Source organism: Engystomops pustulosus, chromosome 8, assembly GCF_040894005.1.
Source record: "Engystomops pustulosus chromosome 8, aEngPut4.maternal, whole genome shotgun sequence".
NCBI classification, from domain to species: domain Eukaryota; kingdom Metazoa; phylum Chordata; class Amphibia; order Anura; family Leptodactylidae; genus Engystomops; species Engystomops pustulosus.
In genome coordinates, this window is record NC_092418.1 from 118099048 (window position 1) to 118120180 (window position 21133).

The 21133-nt window shown below is 45.2% G+C and overlaps 1 protein-coding gene across 1 annotated transcript; it reads left to right on the plus strand.

The window, feature by feature from the left end:
• Positions 1-1907: 1907 nt before the first annotated feature.
• On the plus strand, positions 1908-11334 carry LOC140075941 (tubulin alpha chain). Its single transcript, XM_072122385.1, has 4 exons — positions 1908-2183; positions 9766-9988; positions 10078-10226; positions 10308-11334. Exons 1-4 carry the CDS (start codon positions 2181-2183, stop codon positions 11277-11279), a joined length of 1347 nt encoding a protein of 448 aa, XP_071978486.1. The 5' UTR covers positions 1908-2180; the 3' UTR covers positions 11280-11334.
• The last annotated feature ends 9799 nt before the right edge of the window (positions 11335-21133 follow it).

Below are 21133 nucleotides of genomic sequence, written 5' to 3' on the forward strand. Positions count from 1 at the left end.
CTGAGCATCTGTTCCAGTGCGGGGTGCTTGTGTGGTCTGGTCATCATTTCCACAGCTGAGACAGATACTACTACTCCTATCCTCTGTTCACAAAGCTCCAAACTTTATACACACAGATATGCACGATACCAACAGCCACCACTAGAGGGAGCTCATTGCATACATTATAGTGAAGTGCAATGCATCAGAACTGAGTGAGCTCCCTCTAGTGGTGGCTGAAGGCATCCAAGTGTTTTATGTTATGTAAAAGAAGTATTCCGGGCTCTAATAGTTGATCCGCTATTCATTGTACAGACAAACAATATGAAATATCTTGGGTCTGATGCACTTGTTTGAGTATTGCAGGCTCCTCACTTTGTATTGCAGGCTCCTCACTTTGTATTGCAGGCTCCTCACTTTGAACACCTTTAAAGGGGTTGTGCCACTAAAGCAAGTTATTCATAGAAAAGGTCCTAACTTGCTCATCGGTGGAAGTACAACAACTAGGACCCCCTGGGAATGTGGCAGTCCCATAGAGTCCTGCAGTCCCATAGAGAGTGCATGGAGCAGCTGCAGGGGAGACTGCACCCTAATCTCAGGATCGGTGGAGAGACGACCTTTGGGACCCGATTTTACTTTAGGATCTATCCCCGCTTTGCTGGCAGCACCTCTATAAATCTCTGTTGAGCTGAGGGTTTGGTGCTCTGTGTTTGCAAAGCTCAGCCTACTATAAAAGATATCCAGTCCCTCCTGTTCAGGTCCCTGGAGCGGGGTCATGTTGTCACACCCGGCCTCCACCCCAGGCTGGGTGACATGCGGGTGCGGGGCAGGTTGTTAACCATTGCTTTGCTGGCAGTTCCTGAATCATTGTTGATTCCTCTGCCCTGTGTAGTTGTGTATATATATATATATACATCACTAAGAGATAGGAGCCCGTACACCAGGACGAGTAGGGGGACCCAGGTCTATAACTATGTGGCATGGGGTAACTAGATTTCTGTATTGGGGTCACCTGACCTCTATATACAGATGCTGGGAAAGATGATGGGACATGTTGAATCTCACAGGAGTCTGGCAGCGTCTTACAGAAACCACATGCACACTCGGCCCATCCCGACCTATAATACAATCCCATATATAGGCCCCATGATAAAACTTCTTACATAGAATAATCCTCCAAACTTACCCAAAATCCGGGACAGAGGAGTTTTACTATTTGGGGTTATTACGTTGCTATTGTACTGCTGTAGCATTATACTGATTATATACGATATTTCATAGTTGTTATATCATACTGTGTCGGAATACTAAGGGGCATTACCTTATATTGGGGTATTATTATAAGGGGGCACTGCACAGACACTATTGGGGGGCATTACCTTATATTGGGGCATTATTATAAGGGGGCACTGCACAGACACTATTGGGGGGCATTACCTTATATTGGGGTATTATTATAAGGGGGCACTGCACGGACATTGTTGGGGGCATTACCTTATATTGGGGCATTATTATAAGGGGGCATTATTGGGGGGCATGCTATTATTCTGTGTGGGGATCTCTCAGTCCTGTGCACATTAGAGTATTACCCAGATATTTGGACATCGCATATAACACGTCTCCACTACAAGGGGGTCTCCACTGAGGAAAAAATCCGCCGCCCTGTAATCTCCCGCGCAGTGGGCGTGTCCTCAGTGTCATAGCCCCTCCTCTTCACACCGCAGCTACACGTCTACCTGATGCAGACACTATTCCGTAGGCCCCGCCCGTGGGCGTGCCGTCTCCTCCTCCGCCCGCAATGTTTCATGACGCACTACATATCTATCTAGCTGCACTATTCCTGCCGTAGGGCGCGGCCTCCCACTATAGCCCCGCCTTCTTTCCGTTCAAAGTCATGACAAGCGCGGGTACTGCCACTCTGACCCCGCCCCTGGGCGGTTTATTATGACAACTGCCTCCACCAATTCGTTTATTCAAACCAGGAGGCGGTGACCTATCTGCATAGTCCCGCCTACTCGCATTACAACTGCGGAGAATTGCTTCCCTGGCCGCGCCCCTGGGCGTGGAGTGTGGGCTCCTGTCTCCGCCCCTCTATATAAGGCTCCGGGGCTGCGCAATTGACAGGTCACTTCTTCTCACAGAGATCCGTCACCCAGGCTCCGGTGAGAACTTTACCCACTGCCACCCCACTACCCGACATCATGGTAAGTGATTACATTGCTCCACACTGCAGCTTATTTTATAGATGCCCTTTTCTTTTTCTTATTCGTGCCCTTTAAATTTTTAAAGGGGTGTCCTGCTGCCCCCCTGTCCTGCTCCCAGGTTCCTAAGTCCATGTCACCTTGGATATTGAAGTTATATCACTCGTAGAGGATTGGGGTTGGGTACTACTACTCCTAATTTCCCAGATTTTGATGAGGGGGGAGCTGTAACTATAATTATCAGTCCCTGGATCTGTAACTCTGCCTTCTACTAATGTATAGAATTCATTATAAGTTTGTGTCCCTGTGACCAGGTGGAGGCTATTCTGGTCTTTTTGGGGGTCTCCAGGGTCTCTGATATGTGACACTGAGACGGCAGCAGCTGTCAGGATCACATAGAGCAAGAATGACCCCGAACCCCCCCCCCCCCCCTCCCCCAGCAGGCGACGCAGGGTTTCATCACAATCTATTACAACACATCCTCTGCCAAGTAGATGTAGCAGTGCTGAATCTGTCACGTTCTGGGTATAGTGAATGCTGAGACCCCCCTTTGTAGATGTAGATGAGAAGTCTAAGCCCCCCACCACCACCACCAATGCCTTCCCCCTAAGTGACATAGAAAAGCCCCAGGGAACCCTCTTTTATATCATCTCGGTTGTGACATGTGACAGTCCCGGCTCTGCTACACAATCCTGTCATTGCTGTTACCTCTGATGAAGCTGCAGGGTTGTAGGCGTCTCCTATTTACCTATGTCAGTAGCAGGATCTGCGCGCCATTTCTAGCAGAGTCAGGGTTCACATAATGGGTGTCACCGTACCTGACTCTTACCCTGTTGCCCCTTTAAGACAGACCAGACCCTTAGGACATGTTCACACGGTGCAGATTGGCTCCTGATTTTTTTACCAGTGCATGTAAATGTTATAGCGCAGTAACATCGAGTTTAGCAGAATGAATGGGACAATGGTAAAAATTACTTATATCTGTTTCTGGGAAAGCTGGGTGACTATCAAGATGGCAGCCATTACAATTCTTGCAGATGTCTTAGCACATATCAGGGCAGATTGCAGGATTTTTGGAAAAAGATGAGTGGCGTCTCCTCCATCCCCCTGGGTTATAAATGGTTAACATGTTCTGCAGCAGTCGCTCCAGGGGACATGGCAGCCCGCAGCAGGGTGAGCACTGACTGCCACGTGGAATCACCTGTCAGTATGGGGCTTACTAGACCTCCCCCCACCACCCATGTTTAGGGTCCAGCTGCCGGGGGGCCGTCCCAGACCCCTTTCCTAACTAGGTAATTGTAGTATACAGAGGCTTCTGTATGGGGCCTGTTTATCTTTGGCTTGTCACATGGAGAATTCGCAGCACCTGCTTGACACGGATCCTACATTCACGCAGACACACGAGGGGCGCGGGGACACGAGAGGCCGGGAGCGGGACACAGGGATATCTGGTGTCATATACATGATTTCTTAGCATTTAAAGGGGTTCTACCAGATCCTGCAACATTCTAATATACATTGTGTGATCTCTGCTTGCTATCAGTGAATGGAAACACTTGTATCTAAATACAGTGTTTTAAACTTACGGTGTATAGACTTAAATGGAACCTGTCAGCGGGTGTGACCCTACAGACTTCAGCCAGTGTGATGTATTGTCCCTGGAGAGATGTGTGATCAGACCTTTGTGCATGTTGTTACTAGCTGCAAGACTGTGTTATATGGATTTATGTTCCGGGATTGTAGCTTCTACAAGTGCACTGGGGGCGTGTCCTCACTCTGCTGTGCTCTGTGCTCTCTGCAGCCAATTCTAGTTATTGTCCCTGGAGAGATGTGTAATCATACCTTTGTGTATCTTGTTAGTAGCAGCAGGATTGTGAAATAAGGATTTATATTCCAGGATTGTAGCTTCTCCAAATGCAGGGAATGTCCTCACACTGCTGTTCTCTTAGCTCCTTCACTCTGCTCTTTGTAAAAGCTATAGCAAAATTCTGGTTGAACACTACTGTAAGGAAGGAACATACCTAACACTGGCTGCAGAGAGAACAGCAGTGTGAGGACATGCCCCCAGTGCACTTGAAGAAGTAACAATCCAGAAGCATAAATCCATAATTAACAATCCTGCTGCTACTAACAACATACACAAAAGGTATGATTACACATCTCTCCAGGGACAATACCTAATTGGGTTGCAGTCTGCATGGTGACTACTTCTGACAGGTTCCCTTTAATCATTCTAACAGCTGAGGGTCCACTACAGTTGTCCCTAGTCCCCTAGTCTATGAAAACATTTTATCCACGTTGATACATTGTAGCAACTGGTGCAACCAAAAATCTGCTGCATGTCCAATATGTCAAGAATTTCTTATGGACTTTGTTGCAATGCAAAATATGAAATCCGGAGATCTCCACAGCAAAGTCTGTGTCTATACATACAGAGGCGTGAACCAAAGATTATAGGCCACATCTAAAGTGCCATTTATACTAGCTTTCTGGCACCAGAGTCTAGAGGGGCCTGTTACTTGTGCACCCCCAGGTTACATCCTTGCACGCCTATAGATCTGGCTGCAGGATAGCTGAACATACCCTTTAATAACATTTGGTCCAATGTCCCTTTAACACCAGTGTAGTCGTGTGCATAGTCCTGGCACGGCTGGATTATGCCTCATGTACAATATAAGGTCAGGCATGCCTGGACTCCCAAATGCTGCGGCCAGGCGCTCCTTACACCTCATTAGAATGGAAATGAGATTGGAGGCACCGAACCTTAGCACCCCCGTATATCCCCAGACCGTGATGGTATTCCAGCTATGCCCGGCTCTGATAACAAGGGGGTGATGAGGGTCACACAGGAGACTCCCAGCCTTGCTACATCAGCATTCCCTTTGTTGACTTGAGAAAGATCGGAATTTCTGGTGTAGAAGAATCATCGGCATATCATTCATTTGTACCTCAGTGCAGTTAAAGGGGAACTCCACCTAACACTTAAATCTCATCTTTCCAGATGGCCCTATGCCTGTTGTGTCAGAGTACAATGCTACATTATATTTATATCCCACAGTGGTATGAGCACATGACTCTGAGCTATAGTACCGGACACAGCCATAAATAAAAGTGGCGCTGTATCAGTCTGATAATTGTCTTACAATTGCTGCAGGAAACATATCAAACCCCCAATATCTCGCTTAATATTCCTCTAGTAAAATTCCACATCTCCATGCAGAGGTTTCGACACTGTCACGGTTTATTAATAGCGTATAGGCTCACCCGGCGTTCAGTGTCACATGCCTCCCGCCTCAGCGCATTTCGTGACTTTCTAAATACAGAAATTGTGAAAGCGTCCATTAGACCTGCATGTGATATAGGAAGTGAACGAGCTACATTAATAGGGAGGCGTCTGTCCGAGGGGCCTTTGTCTTTAGGTGGAGACAGTTATTCAAGTAGTATGTCACAGGTAGACATTAGGAGCTGCCTTCTCACAGCAGCGCAGAGTATTTCAGATGAGATGCGTTTCATTTATGTGTTGTTTTTAGTCATTTTCACATGCGTTGTTCCTATAGAAGTTTTTTCCTTGTCACGACATGTTCTAGGGGCATGGATTGTAGAGGATAATGTGCACCTCACAAAGCCCCCATAGGGTCTCTCCAGGCAGAGCACAGGCTGCGGCCTAGTCATGGCCGCCGCTCACAGGACTCGTCTTATGGCTGCTTTGTTCTTCGGGTTGTGACATTATCTTATTTGCATTAGGCCCTGCATTCCTCCTGCAGAGATTATACCTGCTAATCCCGCCGCTTACAGAGCGGTTATTAAGAGTCCCAAGTCCAAGTATCCGCTGCGGCTATCGCTTACATTCACAATGGCTTTGGCCTGATAGTCCTGCCCGCTCAGAGTCCATTGGCGCCAAAATGAACAGAATTTGTGACCCTTTTCTTGTACTTTTTAAAGCGCTTTGTTAAATAGGTCGCTCCCTATCCCCCCCCCCTCCATTAAAAAAAAAATGATCAGATTCCAGCTCTCATTTTTCTCACAATTTGTATTAAAAATGAAAAAAAAAAAGAATTTTTTTTTTCGTTCTATTATATTATCAGTGTTGTAAAACATGGGGCAGATTTAAGAGACAAAAATAGAGCCAAATTTACTGGGACTGGCAAGATCCCTTTTCCATTAGTGCAGGAGATTGTCCCGCTCTTCCAGGTCTCCGGGAGGGTCCCCTGAGAAGCCTCCTGCAGGTCCGGGGAGAGGTGACATGTTTGTTATGGTGGAATGGAGTTGTTTCTTATAACAACCAATCAGGTCGTGTCTTTCATTGTCAAAAAGGGCTCAGTAAACTGACAGCTGGAATCTGATTGGTTGCTAGGGGCAATAGTGACACAGGCTTCTGTTGTGTTCGGCCTTTTCATATTTTTTATCATTGAGAGATGTGTGACGGACAATAAAGTCAAAAGTGGAAGTAAATGATGAAGCCTGTGAATAAAATCATGACTTGCCTTTCAGAGGAGCCTCCATTACAGCACCCGCAGCCATTTCTGGGGCTGATGATAGGCCCTTTGTGGTCAGGTGACTACTGCGGCCATTATGTGGCTTTTTATTACTTTAGGTAACGTTCTTGGCTGACTTACTGTGCCCACCTACCATGTGGAGAACGTGGAGCCCCAATCTCTGGTGACTAGAAGTTAAACGTCCTTCATAGAGGAAATTTTGCAAACACAGTATATTAGGAAATAGCTAATACTGCAGTTCCCTTAAAGTAACAGGAAATAGCTAATACTGCAGTTCCCTTAAAGTAACAGGAAATAGCTAATACTGCAGTTCCCTTAAAGTAACAGGAAATAGCTAATACTGCAGTTCCCTTAAAGTAACAGGAAATAGCTAATACTGCAGTTCCCTTAGGCCCCTTCCACACTTGCGTTGCAGATCACGTCAGAGTTTGATCAGGGAGCGATCAGGGTTTGGTCAGTGAAAAACGCACATTTTTCATCGGAGTGCAATCCGTTTTCAGTCAGAGTTTGTTCAGTGTCTCAGTTTTTCACGCGCGGTTTCAATGCAATTTCAATGCGTTTTTCACGCGCAGAAAATGCGCGTGGAATGGACCCAGGACTGAGCTCTTCTTTTCTATGGCAATTTATGCGTGATAAATGCATTGCACTTGCAAGTGTCTCAGAGCGCGATGCGTTTTTGATGCATCTCCATAGACTTGTATGGTGCGTTTTTCACACGCGTGACTTGCAAAAGTAGAGCATGTCGAGATTTAAACGCGCGTGTGTGCGTGAAAAAAATGCAAGTCTGAAAAGACCCATTGATTACAGTGGGTCAGAGTGCAATGCAAGTTCTGCGCGTCAAAAGCAGAAAACGCGCGTGAAAAACGCAAGTGTGAAAGGGGCCTTAAAGTTAAAGTTCCCTCTAGATTTCAAGTTTCTGAAACCTGAGTGACCTGATGATGAAATTGTTCTGTGTGGCGCCCAACGTAGTAATAATAATAACTACCCCCCACGCCTACCTTTGTTTTGTAGCCTGACCAGATGTTGAGCTTTTTCAGATCTTTAGGGTGAGGCTCAGAATGGCGGGTGCAATTACCACTGCTGCCCTGAGGAGAGGGCGTGCAATCTTGTTTGGGCAAGTTCTGCAGGTTTGAGGTGGAGGTGCTCTCATGTCAATAGTGGAACCATCAGGCGTTACAGAGAACAATGTATACGATATATATAGCCCAGACATCTGCACATTCCTGCCACGCGTTCTGCTCCACGGGATCTATGGAGCGCTGTGCTCAGTACAACTACACAGTTTATATGGCCTGGCACGTGATGCTTCCTCTTATTTCTTGAAGGATATGTCCATCTATGAGCAAAGGCTTATGGTATATTATCTACATAAAGGTGATGCAACTTTGTGCAGCTGCGTCACATCAGGCATTATAATCCTGAGCTGCACTCGCTATTGTGCTAGTGGAGTCACTGTGTACATACATGGCATTAGTGATTCACAGTTATATCCAGTATTATACTTAAGAGCTGCACTCACTATTCTGCTGCTGGTGCAGTCACTGTACATACATGACATTACTTATCCTGTACTGATCCTGAGTTACATCCTGTATTATACCCCAGAGCTGCACTCACTATTCTGCTGCTGCTGCAGTCACTGTGTACATACATGGCATTAGTGATTCACAGTTATATCCAGTATTATACTTAAGAGCTGCACACACTATTCTGCTGCTGGTGCAGTCACTGTGTACATACATGACATTACTTATCCTGTACTGATCCTGAGTTACATCCTGTATTATACCCCAGAGCTGCACTCACTATTCTGCTGCTGGTGCAGTCACTGTGTACATACATGACATTACTTATCCTGTACTGATCCTGAGTTACATCCTGTATTATACCCCAGAGCTGCACTCACTATTCTGCTGCTGGTGCAGTCACTGTGTACATACATGACATTACTTATCCTGTACTGATCCTGAGTTACATCCTGTATTATACTGCAGAGCTGCACTCACTATTCTGCTGCTGGTGCAGTCACAGTGTACATACATGACATTACTTATCCTGTACTGATCCTGAGTTACATCCTGTATTATACTCCAGAGCTGCACTCACTATTCTGCTGCTGGTGCAGTCACAGTGTACATACATGACATTACTTATCCTGTACTGATCCTGAGTTACATCCTGTATTATACCCCAGAGCTGCACTCACTATTCTGCTGCTGGTGCAGTCACTGTGTACATACATGACATTACTTATCCTGTACTGATCCTGAGTTACATCCTGTATTATACCCCAGAGCTGCACTCACTATTCTGCTGCTGGTGCAGTCACTGTGTACATACATGACATTACTTATCCTGTACTGATCCTGAGTTACATCCTGTATTATACCCCAGAGCTGCACTCACTATTCTGCTGCTGGTGCAGTCACTGTGTACATACATGACATTACTTATCCTGTACAGATCCTGAGTTACATCCTGTATTATACCCCAGAGCTGCACTCACTATTCTGCTGCTGGTGCAGTCACAGTGTACATACATGACATTACTTATCCTGTACTGATCCTGAGTTACATCCTGTATTATACTCCAGAGCTGCACTCACTATTCTGCTGCTGGTGCAGTCACTGTGTACATACATGACATTACTTATCCTGTACTGATCCTGAGTTACATCCTGTATTATACCCCAGAGCTGCACTCACTATTCTGCTGCTGGTGCAGTCACTGTGTACATACATGACATTACTTATCCTGTATTGTACTTCACAGCTGCACTCGCTATTTTCCTTTCAATGTAGCTAAAGACAATAAAAGGCAGATAATGTTTAGCCCTGAAACAGATTATATCTCACGTAAGTTTGTGACCATGAGAATAGTATTTCTTCTTTGAGTCTTCAGGCTTTTCAATAACATGTAGAAAGATATATATAATTTCTCTTTATCTTCATCATTAGCTCATCTTCTTCCAGTTCATGTTTGTAGAAGAAGTAAACAAAGCAAATTCTGTGATGACATTCAGAGAGGTCTATAGTGAACCCAGAGACTGAGAACTCATTCCTTAATGTATATATATTTTTCATTACAGAGGGAATGTATCTCAGTCCACGTTGGCCAGGCTGGAGTCCAGATGGGCAATGCCTGCTGGGAGTTGTACTGCCTGGAACATGGCATCCAGCCGGACGGGCAGATGCCCAGTGACAAGACCATCGGTGGAGGAGATGATTCCTTTACTACATTCTTCAGTGAGACCGGAGCTGGTAAACATGTCCCCCGCGCTGTGTTTGTGGACCTGGAGCCCACTGTGATCGGTGAGTGTTGTGGGAAGGGTACTGCTCATACAATGTTGAGTATTTTCGTATTCCCTAATGTCTCCTCTGTGTACTGCTTTATTCTCTAGATGAGGTTAGGGCTGGTACCTACCGCCAGCTTTTCCACCCAGAACAGCTTATCAGTGGCAAAGAAGATGCGGCCAACAACTATGCCCGAGGCCATTATACGATAGGCAAGGAGATCATTGATCCAGTTCTGGACAGGATTCGTAAGCTGGTGAGCATTGCTTCTTGATGGTCATTCTACTTTGTGCCATTGCCTTTGCCCATTGGTTACACGTCTTCTCTTCTATTCCAGGCCGATCAGTGCACAGGTCTGCAAGGATTCTTGGTCTTCCACAGTTTTGGTGGTGGCACTGGATCCGGCTTCACCTCCCTCTTGATGGAACGTCTCTCCGTTGACTATGGCAAGAAGTCCAAGCTAGAGTTCTCCATCTATCCAGCTCCTCAAGTTTCCACTGCTGTGGTTGAACCATACAACTCCATCCTCACCACCCACACCACCCTGGAGCACTCTGACTGTGCCTTCATGGTGGACAATGAGGCCATCTATGACATCTGCCGTAGGAACCTGGACATTGAGCGCCCGACCTACACTAACCTAAACCGCCTTATTAGTCAGATTGTGTCCTCCATCACGGCCTCTCTCAGGTTTGATGGGGCTCTGAATGTGGACTTGACAGAGTTCCAGACCAACCTGGTGCCCTACCCCCGTATCCACTTCCCCCTGGCCACCTATGCCCCAGTCATCTCTGCAGAGAAGGCTTACCATGAGCAGCTCTCTGTGTCTGAGATCACCAACGCCTGCTTCGAGCCGGCCAACCAGATGGTGAAATGTGACCCCAGACATGGCAAATACATGGCCTGCTGCCTGCTCTACCGTGGAGATGTGGTGCCCAAGGATGTCAATGCCGCCATAGCTGCCATCAAGACCAAGCGCACCATCCAGTTTGTGGACTGGTGCCCCACAGGTTTCAAAGTTGGCATCAATTACCAGCCTCCAACTGCAGTCCCTGGTGGAGACTTGGCCAAGGTGCAGCGTGCCGTGTGCATGCTGAGTAACACCACCGCCATCGCCGAGGCCTGGGCTCGCCTGGACCACAAGTTTGACCTGATGTATGCCAAGCGCGCCTTTGTGCACTGGTATGTGGGCGAGGGAATGGAGGAAGGAGAGTTCTCCGAGGCTCGGGAGGACATGGCCGCCCTGGAGAAGGATTACGAAGAGGTTGGGATAGACTCTTATGAAGATGAAGACGAAGGAGAGGAATAAAATGTAATAGCCCATAACTGTAGATGTCCGGCAGAAATAAAGAGTTAAAACTGTAGATTGTGATTATTTCACTTTTTTGTGAAGCTCAATCCAGAGAAGTCCAGAACATGGGATGCACAACATTCACAAGATAAGTAATATTCTCTGCAGACGACTGAAGTCTGTGATCCCCTATCACCAGTCACTAGATGGGAGAAGATTGTAGGAGTCTTCGCTGTATCACAAATCTACGGTACCAGGAACCTTCAGAAACATCGTATTTCTTAGGCGTTTTACCAACCCAGCATGCAACATTGTAGCCGTATAACTTACTGTCCTCGATATAGTGTCCCTTTAGACATGGACCATATATATAGGCAGCTCCCATAAAGCCTTGCGTGGGTGATATATGAGAACTAGAGGGAAGGAATGTGTAAGTAAGGAATGACAAACAGCTGCTGACCACAGAGAATATCATCTGCAATCAGAAGGACATGACCCCAGGGTCAGCAAATCCTGCAGGGCAGGTCACTACAGCAGGGAAGGAGGCAGTAAAAATGTAGCACATTTGGATCATCTGGAAGTAGAAATGTAATGCAGGACAGTGAGAGGGCAGAAAGCTTTGCTGCAGCAGCCTAGAGCCTACGGGGTCTCACTTGTTCGTCCACATTTCACATTGTTCTTTACTAATTTTGGTAGATTTGTGGAATTAGAGGCAGTTTTATACAATTTTTGCCTTTAGATTTCCACATTCCCTGCCCCATGCACAACACAGGGATTTAGGAGGAGCACCATATGACTTGTATTCTGGAAGGTTTAGCAGTCTTCCCCTCACCAGGCTCTAGAGGAGCTTCTATAATAATTCCTTTATCTATATAGTGCACACAGATTAGGCAGTGCTGCACAGAGCTTTCCAGATCGGTCCCTGTAACTTTTGGAGGAAACCCACGCAAACACGGAAAGAACATACAAACTTTTTGCAGATGTTGACCTGGATGGGACTTGAATACAGGACCCCAGCGCTGCAAGGCTGTAGTGCTAACCACTGAGCCACCGTGCTGTAACGTCTCCCATGCCACATAAAGAATCTGCTCCATAATCTTTATAAGCCTCAGCAGGATCATATAGGACATTATTGATGGGAATGGTTAAGTAATTAACCATTAAGGGGAGATAGATACTTACTCTTGTCTTCAGTTGGGAGTCTGTTCCTTATGGAATAGATAGACTGGTTTGGCTTAATCCCACATCATGTTTTTAGACTTCTTGTAGGTCATACTTGATGTTAAGGGGGCTGCCTTTCAAGGTAGCAAAAGGAGGTATTGTTTTCCATTTAACACCTTGGAAAACATATTTGCATTACTCTTGTCTTCAGCAGTCACTATCTGTGTCTCTCCTCTCTCAGGTGCTGCTCACTCACCCCTCATCTCTCTCTTAAGGTGCTGTGGCTGGTTTGAATCTTTTTTTTTTTTTCATTTCTGGAAGTGTAAGCAGCTGTAATAACATTTTCACAACTGCTTACAGTTCCAGAAATGAAGAAAAACAGATTCAAACCAGCCAATTGCATGGTAAACGTGTTCAAATGAATGTGTTTTAAAACATGTACGTTTTCAATGCGTTTAAAAACGGACCAAGAACGCACCGTGTGACAGCACCCATCGAGTTCTATACAGAGCTGTCACCTAACAAGTCAGGGAGAAGGTAGTAGGTGAAGGGAGATCATGCAAAGTGCAGCAGGTTCCAGGGAAACAGTCAGTTTAGCAGAGGGGGAGCAGGAAAAGAGTCAAATAAGTGGAGGAGGAAGCAATATCCTCACATGAGATATTAACAAAGTGTCTTGTATTTGCTTTTACTATTGATTTATCCAAAAAGTGAAAAACTAGAACACTCGTAATCCAGGGACCCACTGTACCTGCACCAAAACTATTGATTTTCACAGCATCTGCATAATGCTTTATCAGCGGGGCACAGGCTTCTACCCGCCTCTTCCAGATCTATTACAAAAACCTGCCTGGAGCGAGGCTTCTAACCACCATTTCCTCTGTTGGAAATTACACAATACTTATATGTTCTCCACGGCAGAGGATCCTGTGTCTGTGCGGTCGGTGCTCTGCTGCACAATTGTGAGTGTTCAGTACTTTCGGACCTCAATGGACCTGAGAAGCTGCTGGGCCATCTCAGACAATAGGACCCAGGAGCAACATGCAGTTTATATCGCCCTCCCCCTTCAGGGTGACCTCAATAGCCTGTACATGCAAGTTTTATGCAGATTAAAAAAAGAGAAGTAGAACCTGTACTTTATAATTTCCTCCAGGTTTTATGAGCCACTCCTTGTTTTTGCTTCAAATTGTCTCAACAAACCAGATCAAAACCTGAAGGTCACAAGGCAGTTTCACAATCAAGCTGTTATATCCTTTATTATACCCCAGAGCTGCACTCACTATTCTGCTGCTGGTGCAGTCACTGTATACATACATGACATTACTTATCCTGTACTGATCCTGAGTTACATCCTGTATTATACTCCAGAGTGGCACTCACTATTCTGCTGCTGGTGCAGTCACTGTGTACATACATGACATTACTTATCCTGTACTGATCCTGAGTTATATCCTGTATTATACTCCAGAGCTGCACTCACTATTCTGCTGCTGGTGCAGTCACTGTGTACATACATGACATTACTTATCCTGTACTGATCCTGAGTTACATCCTGTATTATACTCCAGAGCTGCACTCACTATTCTGCTGCTGGTGCAGTCACTGTGTACATACATGACATTACTTATCCTGTACTGATCCTGAGTTACATCCTATATTATACTCCAGAGCTGCACTCACTATTCTGCTGCTGATGCAGTCACTGTGTACATACATGACATTACTTATCCTGTACTGATCCTGAGTTACATCCTGTATTATACTCCAGAGCTGCACTCACTATTCTGCTGCTGGTGCAGTCACTGTGTACATACATGACATTACTTATCCTGTACTGATCCTGAGTTACATCCTGTATTATACCCCAGAGCTGCACTCACTATTCTGCTGCTGGTGCAGTCACTGTGTACATACATGACATTACTTATCCTGTACTGATCCTGAGTTACATCCTGTATTATACTCCAGAGCTGCACTCACTATTCTGCTGCTGGTGCAGTCACTGTGTACATACATGACATTACTTATCCTGTACTGATCCTGAGTTACATCCTGTATTATATCCCAGAGCTGCACTCACTATTCTGCTGCTGGTGCAGTCACTGTGTACATACATGACATTACTTATCCTGTACTGATCCTGAGTTACATCCTGTATTATACAGCAGAGCTGCACTCACTATTCTGCTGCTGGTGCAGTCACTGTGTACATACATGACATTACTTATCCTGTACTGATCCTGAGTTACATCCTGTATTATACCCCAGAGCTGCACTTACTATTCTGCTGCTGGTGCAGTCACTGTGTACATACATGACATTACTTATCCTGTACTGATCCTGAGTTACATCCTGTATTATACCCCAGAGCTGCACTCACTATTCTGATGCTGGTGCAGTCACTGTGTACATACATGACATTACTTATCCTGTACTGATCCTGAGTTACATCCTGTATTATACTCCAGAGCTGCACTCACTATTCTGCTGCTGCTGCAGTCACTGTGTACATACATGACATTACTTATCCTGTACTGATCCTGAGTTACATCCTGTATTATACCCCAGAGCTGCACTCACTATTCTGATGCTGGTGCAGTCACTGTGTACATACATGACATTACTTATCCTGTACTGATCCTGAGTTACATCCTGTATTATACTCCAGAGCTGCACTCACTATTCTGCTGCTGGTGCAGTCACTGTGTACATACATGACATTACTTATCCTGTACTGATCCTGAGTTACATCCTGTATTATACCCCAGAGCTGCACTCACTATTCTGATGCTGGTGCAGTCACTGTGTACATACATGACATTACTTATCCTGTACTGATCCTGAGTTACATCCTGTATTATACCCCAGAGCTGCACTCACTATTCTGCTGCTATTGCCGTCACTGTGTACATACATGACATTACTTATCCTGTACTGATCCTGAGTTACATCCTGTATTATACTCCAGAGCTGCACTCACTATTCTGCTCCTGGTGCAGTCGCTGTGTACATACATGACATTACTTATCCTGTACTGATCCTGAGTTACATCCTGTATTATACCCCAGAGCTGCACTCACTATTCTGCTGCTGGTGCAGTCACGGTGTACATACATGACATTACTTATCCTGTACTGATCCTGAGTTACATCCCGTATTATACCCCAGAGCTGAACTCACTATTCTGCTCCTGGTGCAGTCGCTGTGTACATACATGACATTACTTATCCTGTACTGATCCTGAGTTACATCCTGTATTATACCCCAGAGCTGCACTCACTATTCTGCTGGTGCAGACACTGTGTACATACATGACATTACTTATCCTGTACTGATCCTGAGTTACATCCTGTATTATACTCCAGAGCTGCACTCACTATTCTGCTGCTGGTGCAGTCACTGTGTACATACATTACATTACTTATCCTGTACTGATCCTGAGTTACATCCTGTATTATACCCCAGAGCTGCACTCACTATTCTGCTGCTGGTGCAGTCACTGTGTACATACATGACATTACTTATCCTGTACTGATCCTGAGTTACATCCTGTATTATACCCCAGAGCTGCACTCACTATTGTGCTGCTGGTGCAGTCACTGTGTATATACATGACATTACTTATCCTGTACTGATCCTGAGTTACATCATTTATTATACTCCAGAGCTGCACTCACTATTCTGCTGCTGGTGCAGTCACTGTGTACATACATGACATTACTTATCCTGTACTGATCCTGAGTTACATCCTGTATTATACCCCAGAGCTGCACTCACTATTCTGCTGCGGGTGCAGTCACTGTGTACATACATGACATTACTTATCCTGTACTGATCCTGAGTTACATCCTGTATTATACCCCAGAGCTGCACTCACTATTCTGCTGCTGGTGCAGTCACTGTGTACATACATGACATTACTTATCCTGTACTGATCCTGAGTTACATCCTGTATTATACCCCAGAGCTGCACTCACTATTCTGCTGCTGGTGCAGTCACTGTGTACATACATGACATTACTTATCCTGTACTGATCCTGAGTTACATCATTTATTATACTCCAGAGCTGCACTCACTATTCTGCTGCTGGTGCAGTCACTGTGTACATACATGACATTACTTATCCTGTACTGATCCTGAGTTACATCCTGTATTATACCCCAGAGCTGCACTCACTATTCTGCTGCGGGTGCAGTCACTGTGTACATACATGACATTACTTATCCTGTACTGATCCTGAGTTACATCCTGTATTATACTCCAGAGCTGCACTCACTATTCTGCTGCTGGTGCAGTCACTGTGTACATACATGACATTACTTATCCTGTACTGATCCTGAGTTACATCCTGTATTATACCCCAGAGCTGCACTCACTATTCCGCTGCTGGTGCAGTCACTGTACATACATGACATTACTAATCATATACTGATCCTGAGTTACATCATGTATTATACCCCAGAGCTGCACTCACTATTCTGCTGCTGGTGCAGTCACTGTGTACTTACATGACATTACTTATCCTGTACTGATCCTGAGTTACATCATGTATTATACCCCAGAGCTGCACTCACTATTCTGCTGCTGGTGCAGTCACTGTGTACATACATGACATTACTTATCCTGTACTGATCCTGAGTTACATCCTGTATTATACCCCAGAGCTGCACTCACTATTCTGCTGCTGGTGCAGTCACTGTGTACATACATGACATTACTTATCCTGTACAGATCCTGAGTTACATCCTGTATTATACCCCAGAGCTGCACTCACTATTCTGCTGCTGGTGCAGTCACTGTGTACACACATGACATTACTTATCCTGTACTGATCCTGAGTTACATCCTGTATTATACCCAGAGCTGCACTCACTATTCTGCTGCTGGTGCAGTCACTGTGTACATACATGACATTACTTATCCTGTACTGATCCTGAGTTACATCCTGTATTATACCCCAGAGCTGCACTTACTATTCTGCTGCTGGTGCAGTCACTGTGTACATACATGACATTACTTATCCTGTACTGATCCTGAGTTACATCCTGTAATATACTCCAGAGCTGCGCTCACTATTCTGCTGCTGGTGCAGTCACTGTGTACAGACATGACGTTACTTATCCTGTACTGATCCTGAGTTACATCCTGTATTATACCCCAGAGCTGCACTCACTATTCTGCTGCTGGTGCAGTCACTGTGTACATACATGACATTACTTATCCTGTACTGATCCTGAGTTACATCCTGTATTATACCCCAGAGCTGCACTCACTATTCTGCTGCTGGTGCAGTCACTGTGTACATACATGACATTACTTATCCTGTACTGATCCTGAGTTACGTCCTGTATTATACTCCAGAGCTGCACTCACTATTCTGCTGCTGGTGCAGTCACTGTGTACATACATGACATTACTTATCCTGTACTGATCCTGAGTTACATCCTGTATTATACCCCAGAGCTGCACTCACTATTCTGCTGCTGGTGCAGTCACTGTGTACATACATGACATTACTTATCCTGTACTGATCCGGAGTTACATCCTGTATTATACCCCAGAGCTGCACTCACTATTCTGCTGCTGGTGCAGTCACTGTGTACATACATGACATTACTTATCCTGTACTGATCCTGAGTTACATCCTGTATTATACCCCAGAGCTGCACTCACTATTCTGCTGCTGGTGCAGTCACTGTACATACATGACATTACTTATCCTGTACTGATCCTGAGTTACATCCTGTATTATACACCAGAGCTGCACTCACTATTCTGCTGCTGGTGCAGTCACTGTGTACATACATGACATTACTTATCCTGTACTGATCCTGAGTTACATCCTGTATTATGCTCCAGAGCTGCACTCACTATTCTGCTGCTGGTGCAGTCACTGTGTACATACATGACATTACTTATCCTGTACTGATCCTGAGTTACATCCTGTATTATACCCCAGAGCTGCACTCACTATTCTGCTGCTGGTGCAGTCACTGTGTACATACATGACATTACTTATCCTGTACTGATCCTGAGTTACATCCTGTATTATACCCCAGAGCTGCACTCACTATTCTGCTGCTGGTGCAGTCACTGTGTACATACATGACATTACTTATCCTGTACTGATCCTGAGTTACATCCTGTATTATACCCCAGAGCTGCACTCACTATTCTGCTGCTGCTGCAGTCACTGTGTACATACATGACATTATTATCCTGTACTGACCCTGAGTTACATCCTGTATTATACTCCAGAGCTGCACTCACTATTCTGCTGCTGGTGCAGTCACTGTGTACATACATGACATTACTTATCCTGTACTGATCCTGAGTTACATCCTGTATTATACTCCAGAGCTGCACTCACTATTCTGCTGCTGGTGCAGTCACTGTGTACATACATGACATTACTTATCCTGTACTGATCCTGAGTTACATCCTGTATTATACCCCAGAGCTGCACTCACTATTCTGCTGCTGGTGCAGTCACTGTGTACTTACATGACATTACTTATCCTGTACTGATCCTGAGTTACATCCTGTATTATACCCCAGAGCTGCACTCACTATTCTGCTGCTGGTGCAGTCACTGTGTACATACATGACATTACTTATCCTGTACTGATCCTGAGTTACATCCTGTATTATACCCCAGAGCTGCACTCACTATTCTGCTGCTGCTGCAGTCACTGTGTACATACATGACATTATTATCCTGTACTGACCCTGAGTTACATCCTGTATTATACTCCAGAGCTGCACTCACTATTCTGCTGCTGGTGCAGTCACTGTGTACATACATGACATTACTTATCCTGTACTGATCCTGAGTTACATCCTGTATTATACTCCAGAGCTGCACTCACTATTCTGCTGCTGGTGCAGTCACTGTGTACATACATGACATTACTCATCCTGTACTGATCCTGAGTTACATCCTGTATTATACCCCAGAGCTGCACTCACTATTCTGCTGCTGGTGCAGTCACTGTGTACTTACATGACATTACTTATCCTGTACTGATCCTGAGTTACATCCTGTATTATACCCCAGAGCTGCACTCACTATTCTGCTGCTGGTGCAGTCACTGTGTACATACATGACATTACTTATCCTGTACTGATCCTGAGTTACATCCTGTATTATACCCCAGAGCTGCACTCACTATTCTGCTGGTGGTGCAGTCACTGTGTACATAGATGACATTACTTATCCTGTACTGATCCTGAGTTACATCCTGTATTATACTCCAGAGCTGCACTCACTATTCTGCTGCTGGTGCAGTCACTGTGTACATACATGACATTACTTATCCTGTACTGATCCTGAGTTACATCCTGTATTATATTCCAGAGCTGCACTCACTATTCTGCTGCTGGTGCAGTCACTGTGTACATACATGACATTACTTATCCTGTACTGATCCTGAGTTACATCCTGTATTATACTCCAGAGCTGCACTCACTATTCTGCTGCTGGTGCAGTCACTGTGTACATACATAACATTACTTATCCTGTACTGATCCTGAGTTACATCCTGTATTATACTCCAGAGCTGCACTCACTATTCTGCTGCTGGTGCAGTCACTGTGTACATACATGACATTACTTATCCTGTACTGATCCTGAGTTACATCCTGTATTATATTCCAGAGCTGCACTCACTATTCTGCTGCTGGTGCAGTCACTGTGTACATACATGACATTACTTATCCTGTACTGATCCTGAGTTACATCCTGTATTATACCCCAGAGCTGTCATAGAAAGCTCTTTAAAACGTGTCCTGGTACAATATTATTAGGTGATTTTTGCAGCATATTAGCAGAAGCAGAATTTGCTTCCTGTGACCTTTAGCTTTAAGAGAATGGGGTGTGTTCAGTGGAGGAAGAGTCAATCCGTCAAAAACAGGATGTCGATCAGGTTAAACAGTAACGGTGTTGGAGATAGATCGTCCTGGTCCGTTTGATTGTTCCTTTGCAGCAGCCCCTCTCCTCAGATCTATTCCGGTTTATACTTAGACACAGCAGCTGTTGCCTCTTGCTCTGGGAAGTGACATATTATGGGGAGATTGAGGGGGTCTATGAGGAGGAACACACTGGGAAAACTATTTTTACTGCAACGTCCTGCAGGGGAACTCCACAGAGACTACGCAGCGCTGTATCCTCTCTCTAGTTATATAGCATTACATTAAGCTGCAGTACCAGGCACAGCCACTACAAACAGAGAAGGCAATATAGAGTTATCCAGAGCACCAAGACCCTCGAAATAGGGGTTCAGTGCAAGTTCAAAGAGTCAGACCCAACTCAATATCAAAGACTGACTCAGTTCCTGGTTATTCCTCCATACTAGCAGGCAGATACAATGACTATAAAGGTCCTGCCATTAGAGGGCTGGAGTGTGCACTCCCTATGTGAGATGACTGGCTCACGCCCTTACTAACAGGTCATTATCTATTTCCTCCCATGTTAATGGGACCCGTGCCCTTTAATTTGAGTTTCCGGTTGAGCGGGCGGCACTGTGACAGCGGTGACTTTGTGCATCGCTCGCTCGGCTCCTATAGCAGGATGATATTCATCACAGTAACCGCAGTAATCCTCGCAGGTACAGTCATAAAACACAGGAGACCTTCCCAATCCTGTGTGCACGGATCCCACGTCATTGCCTGCAACATCCTATAGAATTAGCAATCATCATCCTAAGTAATAAGC

Excerpts from the sequence above, each read along its gene's own strand:
- LOC140075941 (XM_072122385.1), top strand. Across the intron at positions 9,989-10,077 it reads CCTGGAGCCCACTGTGATCG|ATGAGGTTAGGGCTGGTACC; the intron begins GTGAGTGTTGTG and ends TTTATTCTCTAG. Across the intron at positions 10,227-10,307 it reads TGGACAGGATTCGTAAGCTG|GCCGATCAGTGCACAGGTCT; the intron begins GTGAGCATTGCT and ends CTTCTATTCCAG.